This window comes from Convolutriloba macropyga, chromosome 6 (genome assembly GCF_964194025.1).
Source record: "Convolutriloba macropyga chromosome 6, txConMacr16.3, whole genome shotgun sequence".
In the NCBI taxonomy this organism is placed as follows: domain Eukaryota; kingdom Metazoa; phylum Xenacoelomorpha; order Acoela; family Convolutidae; genus Convolutriloba; species Convolutriloba macropyga.
In genome coordinates this window covers 11,327,646-11,350,160 of record NC_134473.1, presented here as the reverse complement: position 1 = coordinate 11,350,160, position 22,515 = coordinate 11,327,646, and the positions used below count along the sequence as shown (strand labels likewise).

The 22,515-nt window shown below is 37.5% G+C and overlaps 1 protein-coding gene across 1 annotated transcript; it reads right to left on the bottom strand.

Moving 5' to 3' along the window:
- Positions 1 to 290: 290 nt before the first annotated feature.
- Positions 291 to 15,812, bottom strand: LOC142340760 (carnosine N-methyltransferase-like). The gene is made up of 7 exons (XM_075391465.1): positions 15,493 to 15,812; positions 13,627 to 13,759; positions 13,082 to 13,345; positions 8,099 to 8,269; positions 5,134 to 5,390; positions 4,264 to 4,552; positions 291 to 500 (listed from the first exon to the last, which is right to left on the bottom strand). Exons 1-7 carry the CDS (start codon positions 15,733 to 15,735, stop codon positions 328 to 330), a joined length of 1,530 nt encoding a protein of 509 aa, XP_075247580.1. The 5' UTR covers positions 15,736 to 15,812; the 3' UTR covers positions 291 to 327.
- Between the last annotated feature and the right edge of the window lie 6,703 nt (positions 15,813 to 22,515).

Sequence of the window (22,515 nt, the reverse complement as noted above, 5' to 3'; positions counted from 1 at the left end):
TCTTTTTCTCAGTTTTTTAAGATTTTTTCCATAAATCACTATCGTTTACACGCCTCTAAATTTTATAGGTAAATTCCACAATTGTTTAAAGATCTGAGATTTGATGGTAACTTTACAATTGTTGCCAACTATGCAATAATTGAAGTTCTTCAGAAATATATAACAATCACTTCGAGAATGTTTCGTATGTTTGTTAATCATATTCAGAATTTGATGATGCAACACTCACTACTTAAGAACGGATTACTTCGTTCTAATTGAGGTTTGAAAATCATTTTTAATTATACAAAAGAGAAAAAGAAACAGTTCTTTTCCCATTTTGCTCTTTCAAAGCTGTGGAGTGACTCCGGGTTTGAGAGCAACAAGGAGGGGTGTCTTGTAGTTGTAACTTAGAAGGTTGTTTTGATTGTCCAAATAAGGAGATTCTAAGCCGTAGTCCACTTTCTCAATGTCGAAACCAACCTTCTTAATAACCAAAACAAGCTCGTCATACGTCAGTTCTGAAACATAACAGTAGAAATATATAGAAACCATTAACTTATAATCAAGCAAGAAAAATATGCAAAAACGATATTGTAGAATTATTATTAGCACCCACTATGTCGTTTATCAATACTGCCTCAAAACAGAGACGAGAGAGCACTCAAGACACAACAAAAAAAGCCGAACAAATTTACCATTAGTGGTATAAATGTTTTCACCGACAAAAAAGCAGTTAGAAGTTATAGAGGGTTTGAGGGTTTCTGAAATTCCTTTTTTTTTGTAAAAAAACCTTGTAGCTAGAACATTTCGATCGCTACTGAGCTTGATCTGTCGGTAATATTTGTAACAAAAACTAGAATATTTGTGAATTCAAACAAATATATTTCCGCAGATAGACATGTGCGAGATATCCAGGGACGCCGCGCAAAGAGTTTACTGTTAGAGATATATTTGAAAAAATTCCATTCTACATTCTTCCCTTCCAATTTAATGGCTTCCATCATTTGGTTCGAGCACCAACACAAATGTCGACCTTGTAAAACATAGCCGGTAGATTGCCGGAAAATAGCCGCGATAGACGCTTGTGGCCTTCCGTGGCGTCTAAAGAAATGATAGAGATTGACCACCAGTCCTTTAATAGACCACTAGACTTTTTGGGTTAGATTCGGACTGTCATTTTTATGACACATGCTCTATCATTTATACGCTCTATCGCTCTATAAGGAAAAGGCCCCAACAGCTTTTTCAAAATTAATATTAGAAATCAAAAACTCTAATACTCTAAGACTCTAATACTCAAGAATTAGGGTATATACGTTTGGCACTACTTAGATGTACATTATTGATCTTTAACTGTTAAATGCTCATAAAAATCATATAGTAAAAGTTTATTAAGCAAGTTCAGCAGTCATCTTTTTGCGTGAGGTAAGTCACGCAATTGACCTAAAAGCATAATAAAATTTTAACAAAGCAGCAGAAGTCACAGAAATTGAAAGTCGAGGGTCGCACGAATCATCGATGAAAAGGACTAATTAAAAACATAAACCGACTAATGTCGGAAGAATTGCTCGAACGACAGGCGGGTGGAAAAACATTTGACCCCACCGGGATTCGAACCAGCAACCTCCCGCTTCATAACCATATGAACTGCCGACTGTGCTATTTCGCCCTTACTTTTGCTATGCCGCAACCAAGTTTATTTTAGCAACAGGCTTTATTTCGGAGACCAACAGAGATCACTCAAAAATGAAGAAAGAAGGCGTGAAAAAGTCACTTCAGAAGTCAAGAATGTTCTAGAAGAACCGCGCAAAATGATCAGGCAAAAAATTTGCAAAAAAAGACCAACACGTTTACAATAATTGCTACGAACTTCGTTCAAGAGCAACTAAAATGCATAGACGGAAGAATTCGGGAAACGATTCGGAGAGTCGTCTCCCTAAAAAATACTTAAACTAACTGGTACTTAATAAAGTGACTATTAAAACTGAAAAAATATGAAAAACTCAATTAATCCTGTATTTAATACATGCAAAAATTACTGCGAAACTTGTGTAACGGAAAGCAAACATCAAACTGCTCAAGCGGCAAAGTGCAAGCTATGTTAAGCTGTCAAAATCTTCTATCTCTGAAGGAAAGTTAGAGGAAAATTAAAAACTGCAAGAAAAGTTGTTACAAAATTTAACAACTTCGGTAAATTTTCTCATTTAAGCCACTAATTTATAGCATAAAATTTGTAATCAATTAATAACAAAAAAAACTTAAGCAGTAGTTGTCATTCTTAATCCCAATGAACGCGATGATAAACTAAGAAAAAAATTTATCAAGTCGAATGGCCATGAAATTAATCAAGAAAAAGACATGAGAATGATCAAAATTCAAAGGCAAAAAGTCTTACATTACCAAAACCTAGCCCAATGAATAATCCCAGACGAAAATTCAACCACAATTTTTAACAGTGAACCTAGCAAAATCTCAGTGCTATAGGGTACTCAAAAACAAGCGGCAAATGAAAAATTAAAAAAACCAAGACTGGAAATATTAGTTGAAAACCATACCTACGAAACTAACAAAAGCAGGGCCAATAAAACAATAAAACTATAAATCTTTGGAGATTGTTGGAAGGATACATGCTAAAGTGTGGAGAACACGGATAGTGTCAGAAAGATACGAAACTAATTCGAAACTGTTGAAAAAAAAGGAAATTCTATTTAAAAATGAAATTGAAACCCATTAAGCAAAAAACATGATTTTTTCATTATAAAGCACTCGAGGCTCTAAACATTTGCATGCTCATCATCATGTCTCAGTAGGAAACAGTACGAGCTCGAAACAAAAAATTTGAAAAAAGTTAAAAAAAAATGAACAAAATTTTAAAATGAATTTCAAAGGCTTATTGCAAAATTAAAACTAATTCAATTAAAAAAAAAACAAAAAACTTGACGGTACAGATGAAGAGTTTTAAAAACGGTTCTAATATTAAAGACCCACAAAAAAAACAAGAAACTGGACCTAAAACCGCCAAAACCGGATTAGTTTTGTACACTGAATAAAATCTCACTGCAAAAAAGGCATACAATTGATAAATTATCAAAAGGACGTTGTCATATTTATTGAGCGAATAGAAGTCCGCTCTAAGCTCCAAAAAGGAAGAATTAGGTGGACAAACTCAAAAATTGAAAAAAAGTGCCAATTTTGCACTTAAAACACAATATTAGGCACGCAAAAACATTATGGTATCAATTTTTGAGGGTTACAAATTCATGCAGCATCGATCAGAACTTATTTCCACGAGAAAAGAATGGAACAACCAAAATTGGCCAAATAGACGAAAACACGGCTTAAACTGTCATCTATACGCGCCACTCTCTCAAAAAACACTTTTCGAAGTCGAAAATTCATTCACTCAACGCAGAGCATGATCAATTCACTTCTCTCGTTCAGAAAAAAATTAGTTCACAGGGCAATTTTACTCACTTTTGCTCTTAGGTCAAAACGCCCTTTGAACAAATAGTACTTCCTGTAAAAAACATAGCCGGCAGATTGCCGGAATAGCTGCGAAAGAATAGACTTGCGTGCCATATAATAGAGATAGAAACAGATACAGATATAAGTTCAAAAAGGCATCGACGCCGTTCAAAAAGCTGTTTAAAAGAATTCAGCGATAAATTAATAAAGCTCGTTAAAATTCACTGCTCAGAAGCCCTTTCATTCTGGACTTTTAATTCCCATATGAAATCCTTTGACCTTAACTTAATTCAATTTAAACTTAAGGTTTAAAGTGCAAAAGTCATTCTATTGAGTGAGGTAAGTCAGATATGATTTAAATCTAATCACGCAAAAACTGACATCGCGCGCGCAAAAGCAGTTAAGGAGAGGAAGAAGTCATTAGAAGAGTTTGACTTTTTCAGCTTTGCTGTGTGAACAAATGTAAAACGAAAAAGAGCGTCAGAACACAAAACAAAATAAAAACCAAGGACTCCGCAATATAGCTCCGCTTAGCTTACAGCTTCGCAGCTATAAAAACCGTAAGAAAACCAATACTCCTCTTCGAGTCGTAAAAAACCACGATGTCCCAATAATAGCCATATCGCTTCTCGGCTATTAAACAATATAAAAGCATTACTAGCAAGACAATCATAAAGTAGCTCATATGTGCAATTGCGTAGCAATTACAGACTTAAAGCTGATGCGACAGCCATTTCTGCCTATACTCAAAGCAATCTCTACCCATCTATATTTTCTGGATTCATAATTTCTGGTATCAATAAATGTTATCTTTACCAATGGAGAGTTCTCCGGGCATGTCAGTGTAGTGGTATAGTAGTGGTCCTAAATTGATGAGACATCCTCCTGGTTTTAACATCTTGTACATCAATTCCAAGTATTCAATCACATTCCTGGCAGTGTCCAGGAAAAAGCAGGAGGCAATGCAGTCCCATTGACAACTGTGGTTACCATAAACCTCAAGGAAGTCTCCGGCACTCATTGAGAAGGCGGGAGTGGCACCACTTGAAAGTTCAGATTCTTTGAATGCAAGAGCATCTCTTGGATTTATATCGGGAATTTGAACCTGCGAAAATACATTCAGGTGATATTCAACTATCATATCATAGCTTTAAATTAAGCAACAGAACACGTGGTTATAAAAAGCCCAGAATGCTCAAAATGCGAGCACTAAATGTTTGTTCGAGTTTACGGTTAACTGTTCAGTTTAATGCATGATGTCCCAAGTAAATAGACCAAAAGTTAAATATAATTGTTGCGTTTAGCAGGTTGTTTTTACAGACTACCATCTACCCATTGGACAGTAACTGCTATACTTGGTATTTCAAAAAATTTCTCCATTCCACGCCTATACAACGCTTATGTTTCCATTTGAGCTGAAATTGAGAAATTGTTTCGAGCGATTTCGCAAGTACGCAACTTAAACATTCGTTGCGATGAATTTCAGGGTGCAAGGTAATTGACCAATCAGATATGAGAACGGTCGTGATATTTTGTTCGGTTGTGACAGTTTCATATCAAGTCCCATAAGCCGCTGAAGAGCTATTTCAGGAATCAAAATCTTTCAACACTACTCTGTTTATATGAAACATTAATTTTTTCCACGTAAATACAAGGCAATAATCATTTGAGACGCTTTGAACTGACCGCTTTGCACTGTTTTTCTTGACTGAACTGATTGCAGGGTTGTGTGGCCCATGGGTAGAGAGTGTACTGTTTAGGCCTCAGAGTGTGATTGAGAATGAATGAGGAAGCATACAACATGAACACACTCCATTCACTGCCCTGGCATGTGTAGCCAAGAGATGCGATCTCAAACGCCAGTCGACCAAGACCCGCCCCAGGTACCAGCACTTCGACAGTTCTCTTGTCCTCTAACTTGCCGTACCGCTTCGAGATCTCATCTGAAAATTGTTCTATCGGTTTGGGAAATTTCGCCACGCAAAATTATTTAAACGGTACATTTACTTTCAGTACAAAAAGGCTATTTGATTTCTCAACCATCGAATATAACTTCAATCAAATGCTGAAGAAATTACGCAAATAGCCTCGTTAAATTGACCATAGAAAGTATAACTTCAAAAATGGCGAAAAGGCAAGTATGTCCAAAAGCGTCAACACTTCCATTTTTCATATTCTAATTCACTCTTTATACATTTGTGAATAATATCTTCGCTCCCTACGAACAATCATTTTGTTCCATAAGCTTATGCAAGATAAAAACATACCCGGCAGATTGCCGGAAAATAGCCGCCGTTGATTCCACTAAGCATGATTGGGATTGAACGAATTTTTTAAGTCCGATTTATTTTGATGGCATTTCGTAGTTGAACATACTTCTGTTTCTTAGAGAGAGGCTACAGGGGCTACTATCAACACCAATAAGCATTAGAGGTGGTAACTAAGACTTATAGGAACGACGTTCAAATAGCGGGCATCTAAAATTGGGCTTTATGGGTTTATCCCGTTTCTATTTCTGACTTCAATTTTTTATACCGACTCTGTTCATTTTGAATTGCTTTGCTTAGCAACTGATGTTCAAATTCACTTTTAGCAGAATGAGAGAAGAGAGAAACTAGCCTTGAGAAGTCAAAAAGATTTCACGCAAAATGTCGAAAAAGCGGCAAAACGGTAAAGCGAAAAAAAGTTTGACGAAGTAAAAACATAGCCGGAAGAATTCCGGAAGCGACTCGAAGCGTAAGAAATTCACTAACAAAACCGTGATTGCAATGGAAGCCACTACTTTTTGTATTGAACCATTAACTCATTACCTCTCCAGGTCTGCTCTAAAAATTGGTGAAACTTAAACCACTGTCAACCAAGAGAAACAAAATGCAGCAAAATCTTATATTACTGAAAACGTTTGGTAACGTTAAAAAATCCAGAAAAATTAAGGTGGCCAAAACCTGATAGTCTGAAAAAGCTGACAAGGTTATCAATAGCCCTCAAATAATTCATGATTCTAATCTGAAAAAGATCGCGAGAGCAAACGGCAGATAGTAATCTTAGTAACTAAGTCAAATCTTTTCAAAAAAGAAAGCTAAAATAGAAAACACCTATAATTACACTTTTAATCACTGCGATTAAGACAAAAAACAACACACATCTGTTCCTTCCTGTACATAAGCTAGACAACATGATTCCATACTAAATCAAAAATAAAATTGATCATAGAAAAGACATAAGCAGCAGAATATTAGAAGGCAAAAAATCGTTTTAATTAATACCTAGGCCGGAAGAAAGCTGTAGTAATTATTCATAAGTGAAAATTTTGGAAAAAGCTTGCTATCAAACTCTCAGTACTGCCTTATGTGGAATGAAATCAATTGCAAACCAAAGAAATGACGAAAATCTAAGAAAAAGCTTAAATCATTCATTTTTTACAACTGAAAAAATCAACATACCGAAAAAAATGTAGGTGCCAGGACAAAGCTACTATTATACTAACTAGAATGTAAATATGGGCACAATGTAAGGAACACCGAAACAAAAAGACATTCCTGACTTTTGAAAGTTGAAAATCAATTTAAAAAATTCAAGAAAAACGATTACATTTCGTTGTTCAGCATTCAAGATACAGAAAAGATAACTAGTCATCCGATACAAAGATCTATCCTCCTGAAGAGAACAAAAAATAGGATAAAGCAGAATTCATAAATACGAAACATTGAAACACTTTCCAAAAAAATGGTCAAAGAACTTTTAAGTTAAGCCTGCATTTATGAAAAAGTTTTAACTTTTTTTTTTCAAAACTTATGGCCAAAAAATGATTGAATTTTTATTGAAACGGAATTAAAGTCCCTCATGTTGCACAAAAAAACTATTTCTAGCAATTACAACCAAAATACAAACGAAAAATTGACGAACATCGGAAAAAAACTACCAAAATCGGATTAGCATATGTACAGTTTTATGAAACAAAATTACAAAAAGGTAGAAAGAGGCGTTGGGTATAGGAATTATCAAAGAGAAGTTGCCATATTATCTGATTTTTGACAAAGAGACGGTTAAAAGATCCAAAAATGAAGAAATTAATATAAAAAAGCCAAAAATTAACTAAAAAATCAAGAATTATGTGCCAATTTTCAACTTGAAATGCATTTTCAGGCACTGCAAAACACTGTGGTATCAATTTCCGAGGTTGACATTTCAATATAGTATCGAATAAAATTTATTTCTACAAGAAACCAAATTAAAAGCAAAAAAATTGGGCCACTAAGACGAAAAAACGGCTAAAAACGGTCATCTATATGTGCAATTCAGTCAAAAACTAATTTTCAAAGTCAAAAAGTCATTCACTAAACGCAGCGCATGATCAAAAAGCTTCTCTCGCTTAGCGAAAAACTGTTCACCAAGACAGCTTTTCTCACTTTCGCTTTTAGGTCAAAATGCCGCTTGAACAAATCTACTTCCTGTAAAAAAAACCGAAAGAAAACCAATACTCCTCTTCGAGTCGTAAAAAAAATACGAGCGCAACAATAGCCGGCTGAGAAGATGAGGGCGGCTATTAATAATGCATATTATGGCTTTTTATTGGCAAGTAAAATTATACGTAAGAAATTAATGTTGCGCGGGAGATGCAGACTGATGCCAAATGCAGTGCTCTCCTTACCAAGAATAGGGGCGTAGCTCCTCTTCCTCTCGTCCTCTCCCTCGATGGCCCAGTCCCTCACGAACTGTCTGAGAGTGGTGCGCATCTTCTCGTGGTCAGTGAGACTGGGGAGTGCCTGGTGTGTGGAGTGAGAGAACAGGTACTTGAAGAAGGCGTCTCCATTCGGGTCCACTGCACACAAAAAAAAATTGATTCACATTTGATGTTAATAAACAACCTATTCATCCAAGTAAAACTATACGGCGTCGAAATATCCGAGACAGATCATCAAAGATTTATCGACGGAAACTGATATTGAGTAGTTATGTTTTATAATTTATGATCACGCGATGCCTTGCAACGTATGGTAACCTATGTTATACACATATTAAGGCAGCTGCAAAAGTATAGAACTGGAAGATTCGCGAACCCAAATCATCAGAAGCATAGCACACGACTTTGATATAGTCAGTGGAGAAACATCAATCAATAATTGACACCCGCGCAGCGGTTCGAGATATGAGCCGGAGTTTCCAGGTATTTTTTAAGCGTTTCAGAGTCACATAACCTTGCTTGAAGCACTTAGGAAATTTCAAAATGCCACAAGTTATAAAATTTGGTACAGTGTATAGGAAAATCTGGTATTCTAAATCCGGCACTGCATAGATATGGCATTTTATAAATTGCACGTGCGCTTCAGAAACAGTTGAGGTGCCTTGATTTATTGATGGATTGATGAAGTTCGTAATTCTCTTAAACCCTGCAGTTAATAATGTGAGTACTTAATAAAAATTAGCAGGCCCGCACAACCATCACAAGACGATCATTTAAACGAAGGTTCTAAAAATGTTGAGATTTCTGTTTCGCATCAACTCGGGCCCGAAGCCATGCCCCTGTTTAACGGCCATAGGTCTTACCAGTTACGCTACTGATACATAATGCACTTTTCTTTTGCCCTTTCTATATCAGCAAATTTCTTTACAACGACGTTTGGGAACCGCTTGTTTTCACTATGCCGCATGCTTAATAAGCGCATAAAAGTGAAGTTTAGGAGCTTCAATATGGCCGCATAGCGCGTCCAAAAACGCAGGTATTACATTATGCTCTATGTTTGAGGACCGTAAAAACATGTGACGCTCAAGTGCGACTTGTAGATATATAGAAGAACGAAAAAAATTATGACAAATACAAAAAGGATTAAAGATAAGACTCAGTGAAAGAGATAACAGACAGGCAGACAGGAAAGAATGAAAGACAACAATTACCCATCTTTTGGGCCAAGAAGTCCATCTTTTAGGAGCCCTTTTCATCAACAATTTGGGAGCGAACCCATGCCCCTCGCTTCAGAGTCAAAGGTTTTATCCTTTACGCTATCGATGCGTTTTGCTATTGACTATAGCGCTTTGTATATGAGCCATATTTTGGCTCGCTTGTTTTTGCTGTACCGCATGCTTTATGAGCGCAAAAGCAAGAATAGATTAGGAGCTTAAGAATGGCAGTATGTATAGCGAGTCACAAAAACCTTTTTACTACGCCTGGCAGCACCTTTAAAACATGTGAAGATAAGAGCTTTGGTAACCATTGCGCCCAAATGAAAGTTAATAGTCAATGGCTTTTTGGCCGGATTGATTTTGATAAGCGAAATGCTCAATGAGCACACTCGCACACTCGTCTCAAACTGAGCACAATGAGCACACTCGCACACTCGTGTGTATTACGCACACTCGTCTCAAAACATGCTGCCTAATATTATTAGGCAGCATGTTTAAGAACCGTTACAAAGCGTACTAGGAGCGCCGCTAACCATTGCGCTCAAGTGCGACCCATTTTTAATTTTTGGCTCAAGCATTTTGCAGCCAATTTTCGCAAAAAAACTCGGCCGCGAACCTACGCCCATCGCTCAACAGCAATAGGTCCGATCCTTTACGAAAACGATGCCTATTGTTATCGTGTACTGCACTCTTTACATCACCGAACTTCTGGTCAATGGGATTTTTGGCTCGCTTGTTTTTGTTATGAGGCATGCTTAATGAGCGCAGAATATACATATTAGGAGTTTAAATATGACGGTATAGCGCATCTCAAAACGCATTTATTATGACAGACTGCGTGATTAAAGACCTTGAAAACATAATAAGATAGGCGCGCTGTTAACCATTGTGATCAAGTGTGACTGATGTTTAATATAGTAGAAGCAAAGGATGAGTCAACAAGCCTAAAACTGTTCAAAACTTAAGTTTTATAGCAACTTTTTTGGATAATAGTAATAGAATAGCAAAACAGAAGCTTTAATGAAATATGTTGAGCGAGTACATGCTTAACTGGTTTTCTTGATAAGCCCATTTTGAGCAATTGGTATACTCAACGTACAGAACTGTGAGAGAAAGGAAAAAGGAAAGAAAGAGAGAGAGAGAAGGGGATAAAAAGAGAATGAAACAAAGAGAAGCAGAGAATCGAAAAAGAGAGGAGAGAAAAAGAGAAAGAAACACACACACACACACACACACACACACACACACACACACACACACACACACACACAGAGAGAGAGAGAGAGAGAGGAAGAGAGAAAAGGAAAGGAAAGATGGATAGATGGGAGGGAGGGAGAGTCGAAAAGAAGTAAAGAGGAGAGAGAGAGAGAGAGAAACATGCAGAGAGAGAGAGAGAGAGAGAGAGAGAGAGAGAGAGAGATAGAGAAAGAAAAAGAGAGGGAGATAGAAACAAAGAGAGAGAGAGAGAGAGAAAGAGAAGAACGCGAGAGAAGACAGAACAGAAAAAGGGAACAAAAGATAAAAGAGCTAGAGAGAGAGAAAGAAAAGATAGAGATAGGGATAGGAGGGAGAGAGAGGGAGAGAGAAAGGGATTAAAGAAAGCAGAAAGAAAAACGGGAGAAATGTCTAATCAGTTTTTACAGAAATCCCCCGCTCAAAAAATTGAAGTTTAAAATAACTAAGACCAACAGACATGAAAGCAGAATTGCTTGAAAGAGAAAACAATCGCAAATATGGCGGTTTAGCCCGTCCTAAAACGCATGCATTATAAGCTTGCTCCATGTTTAGAAACCATTAAAATATTACGATAGGAGCGTTGTCAAACCATTGCTCTCAAGTGCGACTTTTGCGTATTAAAAGAAATATACAGAAGAACGACTAAAAATTTAACAACAAAATAGAGAAATTGATAGGAGCGAGATAGAGAGAAGGAAAACGGAGAAAGACCGAAGAAATGAAGTGTGTGAAAAATGATTGCCCAAAAAATCGTTTCCAAGCAACAATAAAAACGGCAAAAGATCCATCGGTTTTTACGAAAATCCAGGTCTCGGAAAATTGAAATTAAAAAACAAAAGACCAAGAGACAGGAAAGAAGACTTGCTACAAAAAAACAATTGTCATTTTATAATCCGAAAAACACACACTCATTCACACACAGGGACGTTAATCAACTAATGTCGCAAGGATGGCTCTGGATTTCAAGCCGGCATGGCGTAGATTAGAAATTTATGGCTACCAATGGCAAGGTACGCGACACGGGTGGGAACCCACTACCTTCAGATTAGTAGTCCTCCATCTTACCAACGCTGCTATAACCGCTACGAACCAAAGTCTCTCCCGATCGCCATAAATAAACATATTTCAGATTGAGAGCAATTGAGATCACGCAAAAACCAAAAACTGAAGCTTGAAAAACTTACTTGAAAGAAAAGATTGTTTTAGAAAAGCGCAAAAAAAGATGGGTACCGACACGGGTTCGAACCCTCGACCCTCAGAATTGTAGTCGTCCATCTTACCAACTGCGCTATAACGACTACATACCACCATTTCTCACAATCGCTTTTATCTTATCAATAAAAATATTTCAGATTGAGAGCATTTGACATCACGCATAAATCAAAAAGGAAAGCATCCAAAAACTTAGTTGAAAGCAAGGAGTGTTCTAGAATAGCGCAGAATCTGTTCGGCTAAGGCTTTGCAGAAAAACACACGTTTACAATAAGAACTTCAAACTTAGATCGGGAGCAATTAAAAAACACGTAGCACCCATGACAGTAAATCCTGCCTCTTGGCGAGCGTACTTTCAAGCCCTCTTAGCTTCGTGGTAACTGCACCTGACTAACACTCTTTTATCCCAGGTTCAGTTCTCAGCCATATACTTGGAGCCTTTTAGTTCACTGAACTCTCTCGATATGTTAGCTTAACCATGCTGCTCAATGCGCTTCTTAAAAATGCGCCCCGAGAGGCCCCTTAAACATACAAAATTTTCCCTCAAATTTAGAGCTCACGCGTTTAAAATATAGGATTAGCATTTTTCCTTCTAACACACACAGGAACATAAAACGGCTCAGCATCGCAGAAGTGCTCTCGAACAACAGGCGGAATGATGTTGTTAGAAATTTTCATGTCTAAAAAAGATGGGTACCGACACGGGTTCGAACACTCGAACCTCAGAATAGTAGTCGTCCATCTTACCAACTGCGCTATAACGACTACACACGACCTTTTCTCACAATCGCTTTTATCTTATCAATAAAAATATTTCAGATTGAGAGCATTTGAGATCACGCATAAATCAAAAAGGAAAGCATGAAAAACTTAGTTGAAAGCAAGGAGTGTTCTAGAATAGCGCAGAATCTGTACGGCTAAAACTTTGCAGAAAAACACACGTTTACAATAAGAACTTCAAACTTAGTTCGGTAGCAATTAAAAAACACGTAGTACCCAGGACATTAAATTCTCCCTCTTGGCGAGCATAATTTCAAGCCCTCTAAGCGTCGTGGTAACTGCACCTGACTAACAGTCTTTTGTACCATGTTCGGTTCTCACCAATCTACTTTGAGCCTTTTAGGTCATTGAACTCTCTCGATATGTTCGCTTAACGATGGTGTTCAATGCGGCTCTTAACATGTGCTTCGAGAAGTTCCATAAACATGCAAAAAATTTGTACCATTTTAGAGCCTCCGCGTTCAATATATAGGATATGGGTTTACTTAAGGGGGGAACAACTTACTGTCTGCGACCACTTCCTTCAGAGGATTGTTATCCTGGAACATGTGCATCACATCTCTGATGACTTCATTGAGGAACTGCTGATTGAGTCTGATGCACTCCTCTATCTTTGCGTGTCTACTGATAAACCCAATTTCTTCTAGAATCTTCCTGTGTCGCTCATTCACGCCTTTGTCTACGATCTGTTGTTGTTGCTGCTGGAAATTACTTTTGAGGAAACCATTACCGGTAGCATTGCCGTTTCTGCCGCCCACATTGATCGGACCTGTAATAATCACACATGGTTGGCAAAGACCATCTGGTCAAAATTGATTTCCAACGCCTATTCCAGACGTACCCTAAAAAATTCGTCCAATAGTTATTTCAGCACCAAACGTTCCGGAAAAAAAAACAGAAAGAGTTAAACTTGAAAACACGCACACAGATGCTCAAGCCAAATTCTATCACAGTCTTTCCGTTTGCACATACAAAAAGCATGTCATCCGAGAATTCAGAATACATTTAAGCCAAGCCTAAACGTGCGCAAAAAGAGCGTATGGTACCGACCTGTTGATGAGTTGGCTGCAGTGGACTCTTTGCTCACGTCTTTTAATCTCTTCTCAACAAACCGACCAATGTGTTCTTTTGAATAAGAGGCATACGTTCTCGCGATTTTGAGGAAGTGGAGTCGCTCTGCTTCCTAAAAACAACATTTTCATACTCCTGAATTAAGCAATAATTGGATCTTTTCCGTTTGTGCCCCCCAGCTTAGTGGGTGATATTATTTCCACCCCCAGACGCACATGCCATATTTTAACAATGATATACTATGTAATGACGCGCGCTCTTTAACTGGGCTGCACAAACGAAAAGATCAATAATTTTATAGGGCGTCGAATAAACGTTACTGAGCTGTTCAGTAACTCATCCATCTGTCCCATTGTAGCTTAAAATATCACTTCTGGTCAGGCTATCTCAAATGATAATTTCACGGTCCTACAACACTAAGAAAGTAAGAAAGTAAAAGTATAGGGCTAATTTGTCCAGTGAAAAAAGTTGAGAATACCACATGCATCTAAAAGGCAAACAAAACTGGTTATTACAATGCCGTATAGCGTCATTGCTAATGTCTCAATCGTGGGGGTGGGGGGGGGGGGGGGGAGGGGGGCTTGATCAATAAGTTTTTGCTAAGTGGCAAATGATGTCATTAAAGCTCAGTACAGACCACAATGAAGTGAAAACTGAAACCCATGAAACGAAACCGGACTTTGACATTTATTAGTCAACTGCCAGGAATTAAGTAAGCGGCTTTCTGAATAAAAAAAATTGGGTCGTTCCCGATATACCCCCCCCCCCCAAGCTTAGTGGTCACATAACCTTTAGCCCCCCCCCATCATGGTTAATATATAATGGTAAATCATAATGGGGGGCTGTACTTTTATGGGGGTGGGGGGGGGGGGCTATAATGGGACAGACCCGAACAATTTATACCATAACCGACTAACGTCGGTCGAATTGCTCTCAAACGGACAGGCTAGCGGTTGGTTTTGGTAGGGGCTCAGAGATTCTAGCATTGAAGGGGGAGAAGTTGGGGAAGGGGTGGGGGTGAGGGGTCAAGCGAAAGCGATGGGGGGAGGGGTTGGGAGGGCCGGACGAGAGGGGTCCAAACCTCCAGGTGGAGGAGGTTGGACTGGGGGCATGTAGGGGGCTGAATGCGGGGTGTGAATTGGGGGGGGGGGGGGGGTGTCAAATTTTCAAGAACATAGCTGGCAGATTGCCAGAAAATAGCCGCAATAGATTCGTAGATCGGCAGTCTAAAAAACAGTAAAAAAAGACAGACCAAAAAAATTCGTCTTTTCTGATCTGTTATATTTTGATTGAAAATCTGTATAATTTATTGCTGCCTCTATTAGCTGATCTCAAATAACCTTCATTTAGAGTGACACACACCCATTTGACCTTATCTCTTTGAATTAAAGTAAATAAAAGTCAACTTCAAATTGAGGAAGTTTGAGAGTGAGGTAAGTCAAGTGTTACCAAAAATTTAATCACGCGCATGAACAAAAAGACTCGCTCAACTAAGAGCGAAAAATGACGTCACACATGCAATTCAGTTGAAATTGCATGAACGAATGAACAAAAAGTGGCTGTGACGTCATATGGTCGTAACAAAAATCATGACAACGAAATAAAAAAACAGCAGGACAAGTCCTGACGTACAATTCAAAGAATTTTCATTGACTAAACAGAAAAACTAGACCTAGAATGATTGCTACAAATTTTGTTTGAGAGCAATTAATCATACAGAATAAATGACTACAACTTGCATAAACTACAAAATAAATGACTACAATAATTGCTTCAAACGTGGTCTAAGAGCAATTAAACAGAAGAACCATTAAACACAAAGAACAGCCACCGCTGTTGTAATACCTCATCTTCATCTGGTTGCATTGGTCTCTTGGGTGGGTTTCCAATCAGCTGCTGCTGGTGATTGTGGCTATCGGCTGGAGCGTGATTGTGGGTTGTGTTGTTATGACCATTATCAGTGGCGTGCGAGTGGTGGTTGTGTTGCTCATAGGGACGGATGAACTGTTCTGGTTCTGCATTGTGATTCATCGCATGGTTCAAGTTGGCATTGGCATTATGTAAAAACTGGTTGTTTGGCTCGGCCATAAAGGAAATAGATGTAGAGTTGGGTTCAAATCAAAATAGCAAAAATTACAATCTATCTGAAATCAAAAACAATTACAATGTGCGCCGTTGAACTGAATTTTGAAAGTCACACAATTTGAAAATTACAGCCTCGAGAATGGTTTCAATCTTTTCCAAACGTGACCAATAAGTTTTGATTGAAAGAGTAGGTTAATTTGGATTCGAAACTATGTTCAAAATCACTGCTCAGGAGGCTCTTGTAACTTGTACTGAAGGATCCATCCATAGTACACCAGAAGTAGGACCGCATGATTGATCGCCCTAATATTTCTATACCTCTTTTAACGAACTTTTGTCAGAGGCCAATATTTTCCTGACAAAAATTGGAAAATCAACCGAAACAAAACTAAGGAATCCAAATCTGTGTATTAGAATGTTCAGATTTAACTCGACGATTAAACAAAAAACAAGCTTAAAAATTAGTTTGCCGTAACGTAATAAACCAAGCTTCAGAGAGTTAACTAATCATGAATCACACACAGAAATAACTAATAATTAAACTACGAGCATTAAAAAAGATTCGATCAGGAGAATGACTTGAACTGTGGTACTTGAATATTTTGAGATCCAAAGAAAGATAGACCGAGTTTTCATGTTTTCGATCGAAAGGTCAAAAACTTTGTAATTTGGCGGCCAATTTGACTTATAGAAAGAGATAAGATTCAACTAAGCCAATTCAGCCTAGGCACTTTGGTTAGTTAAAGTCTTTTCAACTGTAGGTTTCTTAAAGGTAGCAACTGGTTTCTGCAACAAACGTTTCTTAAAGGTAGCAGCCTTTCTAAAGGCTTCACTAGCAACCGATTTTAGTAATCATCCACTCGCATAACCTGTTACAGTTAACGTTTTTCATAGTTTTATCTTGTGAAAACACTTTTTCGATAATGAATATTTATCATGACGTAATTTTTAAACTTCTAAACACCTTTGGCTCGAAGAAAGAGTAACCAAGTTCTTGTTCTTGGCGAACGCCAAAAATGTGTTTAGTAGGAAACACGACAGTCAAAAGAAGATGAAAAATCCGAAAAGTTAAATATCTAAACAGAGCCAAATAAGTAAGGACGCTACTACTAAGAAGACAAATAGCTTTCATGTATCCAAGATATGAAAAAATGGAATGTACAATTCCCTATAACTAACTAGACAAATGGCTTTTATGTATTTAATAGTGTTGAAAAAGCAGATAATTTCGAAGCTGCCCAAATTATACAACCTAAATATACAAAACTGACGCACAACCAAAATTCACGATATGCATAAATGAAGTGAACGTTTATAAAATTTCTAAGAAAAGTGTACAATTCAAAAATTAGAAACATAACAAATAAATTAACTGCATAAATACTTCATTAACAAGAGAGACCATGTATTACTCGATTGCGTTATTCAAAAAAACAACTAAATGATACATTAGAAGAGAGGAACATCGCCATTTCTAGATGAAAAACCTGCTATCTTGAGCAAAAATTGTTTAATATTTCAAAAGAAAAGTTTGAGAACCCTGTCATTTCCCAAAAACCGTTAGCTTTATCAATTAATAAAAGAACTTTATTAATCCAACTGTCGATACTAGTAAATATGAGATATTGCTATAATACATACGCCTATACATTGCAGCTCATTAACCTCAGCCGATTATCAAAACAACCAACAACCGTCGCACGAATTTCTCTCGACCGATAAGCAAGGATTGTTTGCGGCCAGCTGAGCACAGGCTCAGCCCAAAAGGGGAAGTTATTGATACAAAGTGCATGGGGTCCAAAATCGCCATCTAAAACATGAGTTTCTCCCAGCTCAAGCGCCCCTCAGCAACTTTGTTGAACCGTAGACTTCGAACTTAGTGAAGCTGTAACAGCTGCTCAGAGCTCATGACTTTGTGCGTTGTCATTTTATTCTATTTCTTTCGACAAAAACTCAAATCACTCGAGCGAGCCAAAGCACACCAGTAGAAGAAAGTTTTTTGTATCGGCAAAATTTCTTCGATCCATAACACTTTCAACCACTAATGCAAATGGGATAACAAAAACAAGCAAGGCCTGACATATGACCACATGTCATATGAACGCTAATAGAAAGAACAATATAACCAAACACCTCTTCAGAGTTTTATTTAAAAACCCATATACTACTATGGTAAGACGATAAATAATTTGGGGAGCGCGATAATTGTCACAGGAAACTCTGGAAGTTAGGAAAACATACATTACAGAAATTTGAGCAATTGCTGTTGAACTGGGGGGGGGGGTGCATTCTTTAATAGACTGTTTGAGCTGGGAAGGGTAGCTGATTGTACCCTTCTTTAGCGGGGGGAAATAACTTCACTAAAAGATTTCACATTAGAGCTTATATACACCACACCATTCTTAAAGCAATTTTGGCTGGTTTTAAGGAGGCTTTTAGAAGTTATCTTCCACCAATTGACTCTGCTCCTAGGATTTGCTATAAAGAGAGCAAGCAACTCAGATTCCGAAAAACGCAAGAGGTTGGGGAAATAACGAAAATAATTCATCCAAAAAGTCAAATCTAAATCTAGTCCACCAAAAATTTTGCATAAAACAAATAACTATTATTCCTTCAAAATTCCTTCGAGAGCAATTATAATACTCAACAACGGAATTAAAAGTAATGCTCTTCAACAAAAACATGGGACTTTTTATTTGACCAAAATGTTTGAGAAAGTTTCAACTCGTAGACCACCATACCGCTAACAACGAATATTAAGATCCGAATCGCGCTTAAGTCCCTTAGACTATCAGAAACTGACTAAGCAGAAGTCAGATCGATTGACCAAATCTGTCTCATACCTAACAAGCACTAAAATCACATGCAATTTTCTCGGTGTACTTTTCAACAATTTTTAAAGAGCAGATCACTACCAATATTTACGTGTTTGTATACTTTTAGCTAAACACTGACTAGAAAACGCTTTATTTTACACCGTTTTGATCACAACAATGATTATACGAAGCGACAATCTCCGATTAAAAACGAAAAAGCAAACTTTAAAACAATTTCGTATAAGTGCGTCAAAGTAGCCAATTTTTAGATATTATCAGCAACGCAGTACACCTCATGACTAAGTTGCCAAATTAAGCGTATTTAACGATACTGTACAGAATACAATAATTACACTGTCATATTTTGAAAACTTGAACAATGAAAATTTATTAAGTTTGCTGCATTAATCAATTCAACACAACTCACTTATAACATAGTGTCGCAGTTACAAAACACACGAGACGCAAGAAACGGTACTGATGCAGATAAAACCACGAAAATAATTTGAACCACCATAAAAACTAAAGCTAGTCTGGTGTATATATAGTTTTTTAACAAACTAATTAGCAATCTCATTAAGGGGGCAAAATGGCGAATGTAGATCCAAATTTATATTCTGATATTGGTAACATGACTTATGCCGAAACTGACGAGCAAAAACCTACAACATCCATTAGCTACATGGAAAATGGAAGCCATGAAGCAATTCGAGAAGATGAGTTGTACGGACTGTACGATGTTGCAACCTCCGATTCCAAACCTGCCACGATTCTACGGGAACATGCCAAAGAGGGAACTATACCAAAAAGCAGTTCAGATGCAGTTGACCAAACCGACCATCCAGCAAACCCAACTAAGAGTCAAAAAGTCAACGTCCCAGCACAACCCCAGCCATCATCACAAGACTCATCAAACACAGTTCCAGATCAAGCCCTAAGCACAGAGCCCAAATCAACAAACCTGCGTACATCTCAAGAGCCCAACCAAGACACAAATATCAACAACAACAACATAAGTCAAAACCCAGGAAGCGGTGGACAAGCGAATCAAGATATCCTGGCGCAGCTACATCCGCAAAATTTTTACGTTGACGAAGTCGAAATGGCCAGGCTTCGTGAAACAAACAACACAATAGAACCCAAGCTCACCGGCAATAATGAAGCCAGTGAACAATACGCAGTTCCAGAATACGATAGAAGAACTCGCAACTATGCAGTAACTTCAGTCCCAACTTCTTTAGAGAGAAGTGCAGAGGATGGTTATACGGACGGTCCAATTTCTTCGGCATCCAAAAAAGATAATGATTCGGTCCAAAACTTTTGTTCCAGTCCATGTCGGAGCAGCATCACAGTTCCGAAATGGGCAGCTATAGTAGTGTATGTATCGATTATAATGCTCACAATTGTCTCAGCAATTCTTATTGGGTTAGTTGCTGATTTGAGGGAGAAGTACTCGGATCTTGAAGAAAAAGTTAATTCTGCAATTTATCCTTTTTCGTGATCGTATAAAAAATATGGGAAATTTCCACTCAACGATTTAATTCTATGAAACAGTAGTAGATAATTCTGCGGAGTACTAACATTTTTTCAGATTCATAGTACTTATTGATGTCTAGCAAATATGAGTACAATTACCACACCAACTTTGTTCTTATCTTTCTTCGTGTATTCAGTTTCTAATTTTTCTTTTAATAGTGGAAGAGGCCCTAATTTATTATTTAATTCCATTTTTTTTAAATATATTTATTTGTGTGGTGCTGTCTAACTGCTTGTTCTTGGAGCAGCTATAGCTGAATCACTTGGTTCCGTCTGCTTTGTCCTTACTGTAAAAAAAATCCAACAACTAGAATTTCCGATTTTTTGTTTTTAACAGAAAATTTAATTCTACTGTCTTCGACAAAAAAAATGACCTATTATATCAGAATTTCAAATGCGTTCAGATGTGAAGAGAATCGATGTAATTCACTTCACTGAAGATTTTCTATCAAATAATATATATCAGCTATCAATTTTTCGTTCTCTTTTGTCGAGAACAGTAGAAAAATTGATAGCTGATACCTTTTAGTTGATTGAAACAGTTCATTAAAGTCAAATGCATCAATACTCTTCACACCTGAACACCTCTGGAATTTTGATTTAACAGGTCACATGCCTCCGGGCATTCCCGCAATACCAGGATATACCTATTCAAAAGTACTGCAGTAAAAAACTGTTACCATTGAGATACTGTCCTTTAGCCTTGAGAACTTAGTGCATGGAGGAACGAACCGTATGATTTCTTTCAACTATATGACGTCACACAAGACGACGGATTCACTGAATCAACTCTCAACTAGCGAGTGCTTCTGATCCCCCTTCCGAACTTGCAACATTAAATTCAGAGCTTAAATAACATTGAAACATTTATTCAACATATACATCTGTAATAATTAGATATTCAAAATAATCAGCTCAATTTACAACTATATTAATGTAGTTCTGATAGCACATTGATAAAAGTCTGATGAGAAAATTCACACATCCATTAAGTATTGACCGCACGCAAATATAATTTACAGATTGTTACACGGACACTAAGAACATTTCTAAGATAGAAAATCACAAAAAGAGAAAAAACGTCTCATTCAATATTCTTTACTGGATGCCTGTGAATTAAGAACACCATAAACGCTGGTGCTTTATGGGTAATGCATGTATGACCGCTAGAAGACTAAAGGGGTGTGGCGATCTGATACTTATATAAAAATAAAAATATGCTCAAATGGCCATTTATGACTAATTTTAGCTAATTTTTGCATTATTAAACATTAGCTCCCCACTCTCTCCGGTATTCTGGCGGTCGTAAATACATACCGCAATATCTAAAGGAATATCTAATTTTTTACTGAACTGTATCACGTCAGAAGAAAGAAAAATCTTAAAACCATTAAGTCCCCAAAACAGTAGTGAGGTACACGAGTTTTAATAGCCATTTGCGAAAAAAATTACTTCAAATATTTATTAACGTAAACTTAGGTCTATCTGCCTTCGCTGAAAATCAACACATGCGTTCAAAATTAACAAATCTTTGCTGTTGCCCTGGTTGATTTAAATAAATGAAGCTCTTGACAACTTAAAGATGAGGGTAGCAATATTAAGAATATTGCTTAATTGGACAATTAGTTACTTTTAGATTTTTACTTTTAGTTTATTGGACAACGACCCAGGATTTTTACACGTGAAAGTAAAGTTGGACCATATGGTTGTTTGCTCTGCTAATGGCCTGATTAGAGGGCATGAAACTACCAGACATTGAAAAAAAAGAGCGATAATGAGTCTGCCTCATTTAAGATTAACTGCTTTCCATAGATAAAAAGTGCTGTTCTAGATAGAGATGAGGTATCAATGGCCGATACATAAACTGCGAAGGAGCACAGACTGTTTGGCTGATAGCGCAAAGACTTCCTAAAAGTTCAGAGCTATAGTGGAAAGATTCAAAGACATGAGAAGCGGGCTGGAGTTTGTTAAGAGCGGTTTGTTATCGTATTCACGCGTCGATTTGAAAAGAGCGGCCGAAACATGTCGATCACCCGCGCTCGCAAATGTGCAAGGGTCCACAGGTGGAGCCACGTGCAGAACAAGGAGATAGCGCATTCCTTGGGTCGGTTGGGTGCAAAAGCCTGTATCGCGTTGCGAGAATAAAACCCCAGCGATTCATTTCTCTTCCAACTGTGTGTGCTAATTATTTAGGGGCGAAGCCCCTGTCATAATTTTTTGTTGCAAAAGTTAGAAAAATTGAATATGAACATAGCTGGCAGATTGCCAGAAAATAGCCGCAATAGATTCGTAGATCGGCAGTCTCAAAAACAAGACAGACCAAAAAAAATTCGTCTTTTCATTGAAGGCTGATCTGTTATATTTTGATTTAAAATCTGTGAAACTTATTGCTGCCTCCATTAGCTGATCTCAAATAACCTTCATTAAGAGT

What these genes read in the sequence shown, in the direction of transcription:
- LOC142340760 (XM_075391465.1), bottom strand. Translation starts at nt 15,735, where the DNA reads ATGGCCGAGCCAAACAACCAGTTTTTACATAATGCCAATGCCAACTTG. An exon ending in TGCAACCAGATGAAGATGAG is followed by an intron (nt 13,760 to 15,492) that starts GTATTACAACAG and finishes TGTTGTTTTTAG; the next exon opens with GAAGCAGAGCGACTCCACTT. An exon ending in AAGAAAAACAGTGCAAAGCG is followed by an intron (nt 4,553 to 5,133) that starts GTCAGTTCAAAG and finishes GTATTTTCGCAG; the next exon opens with GTTCAAATTCCCGATATAAA.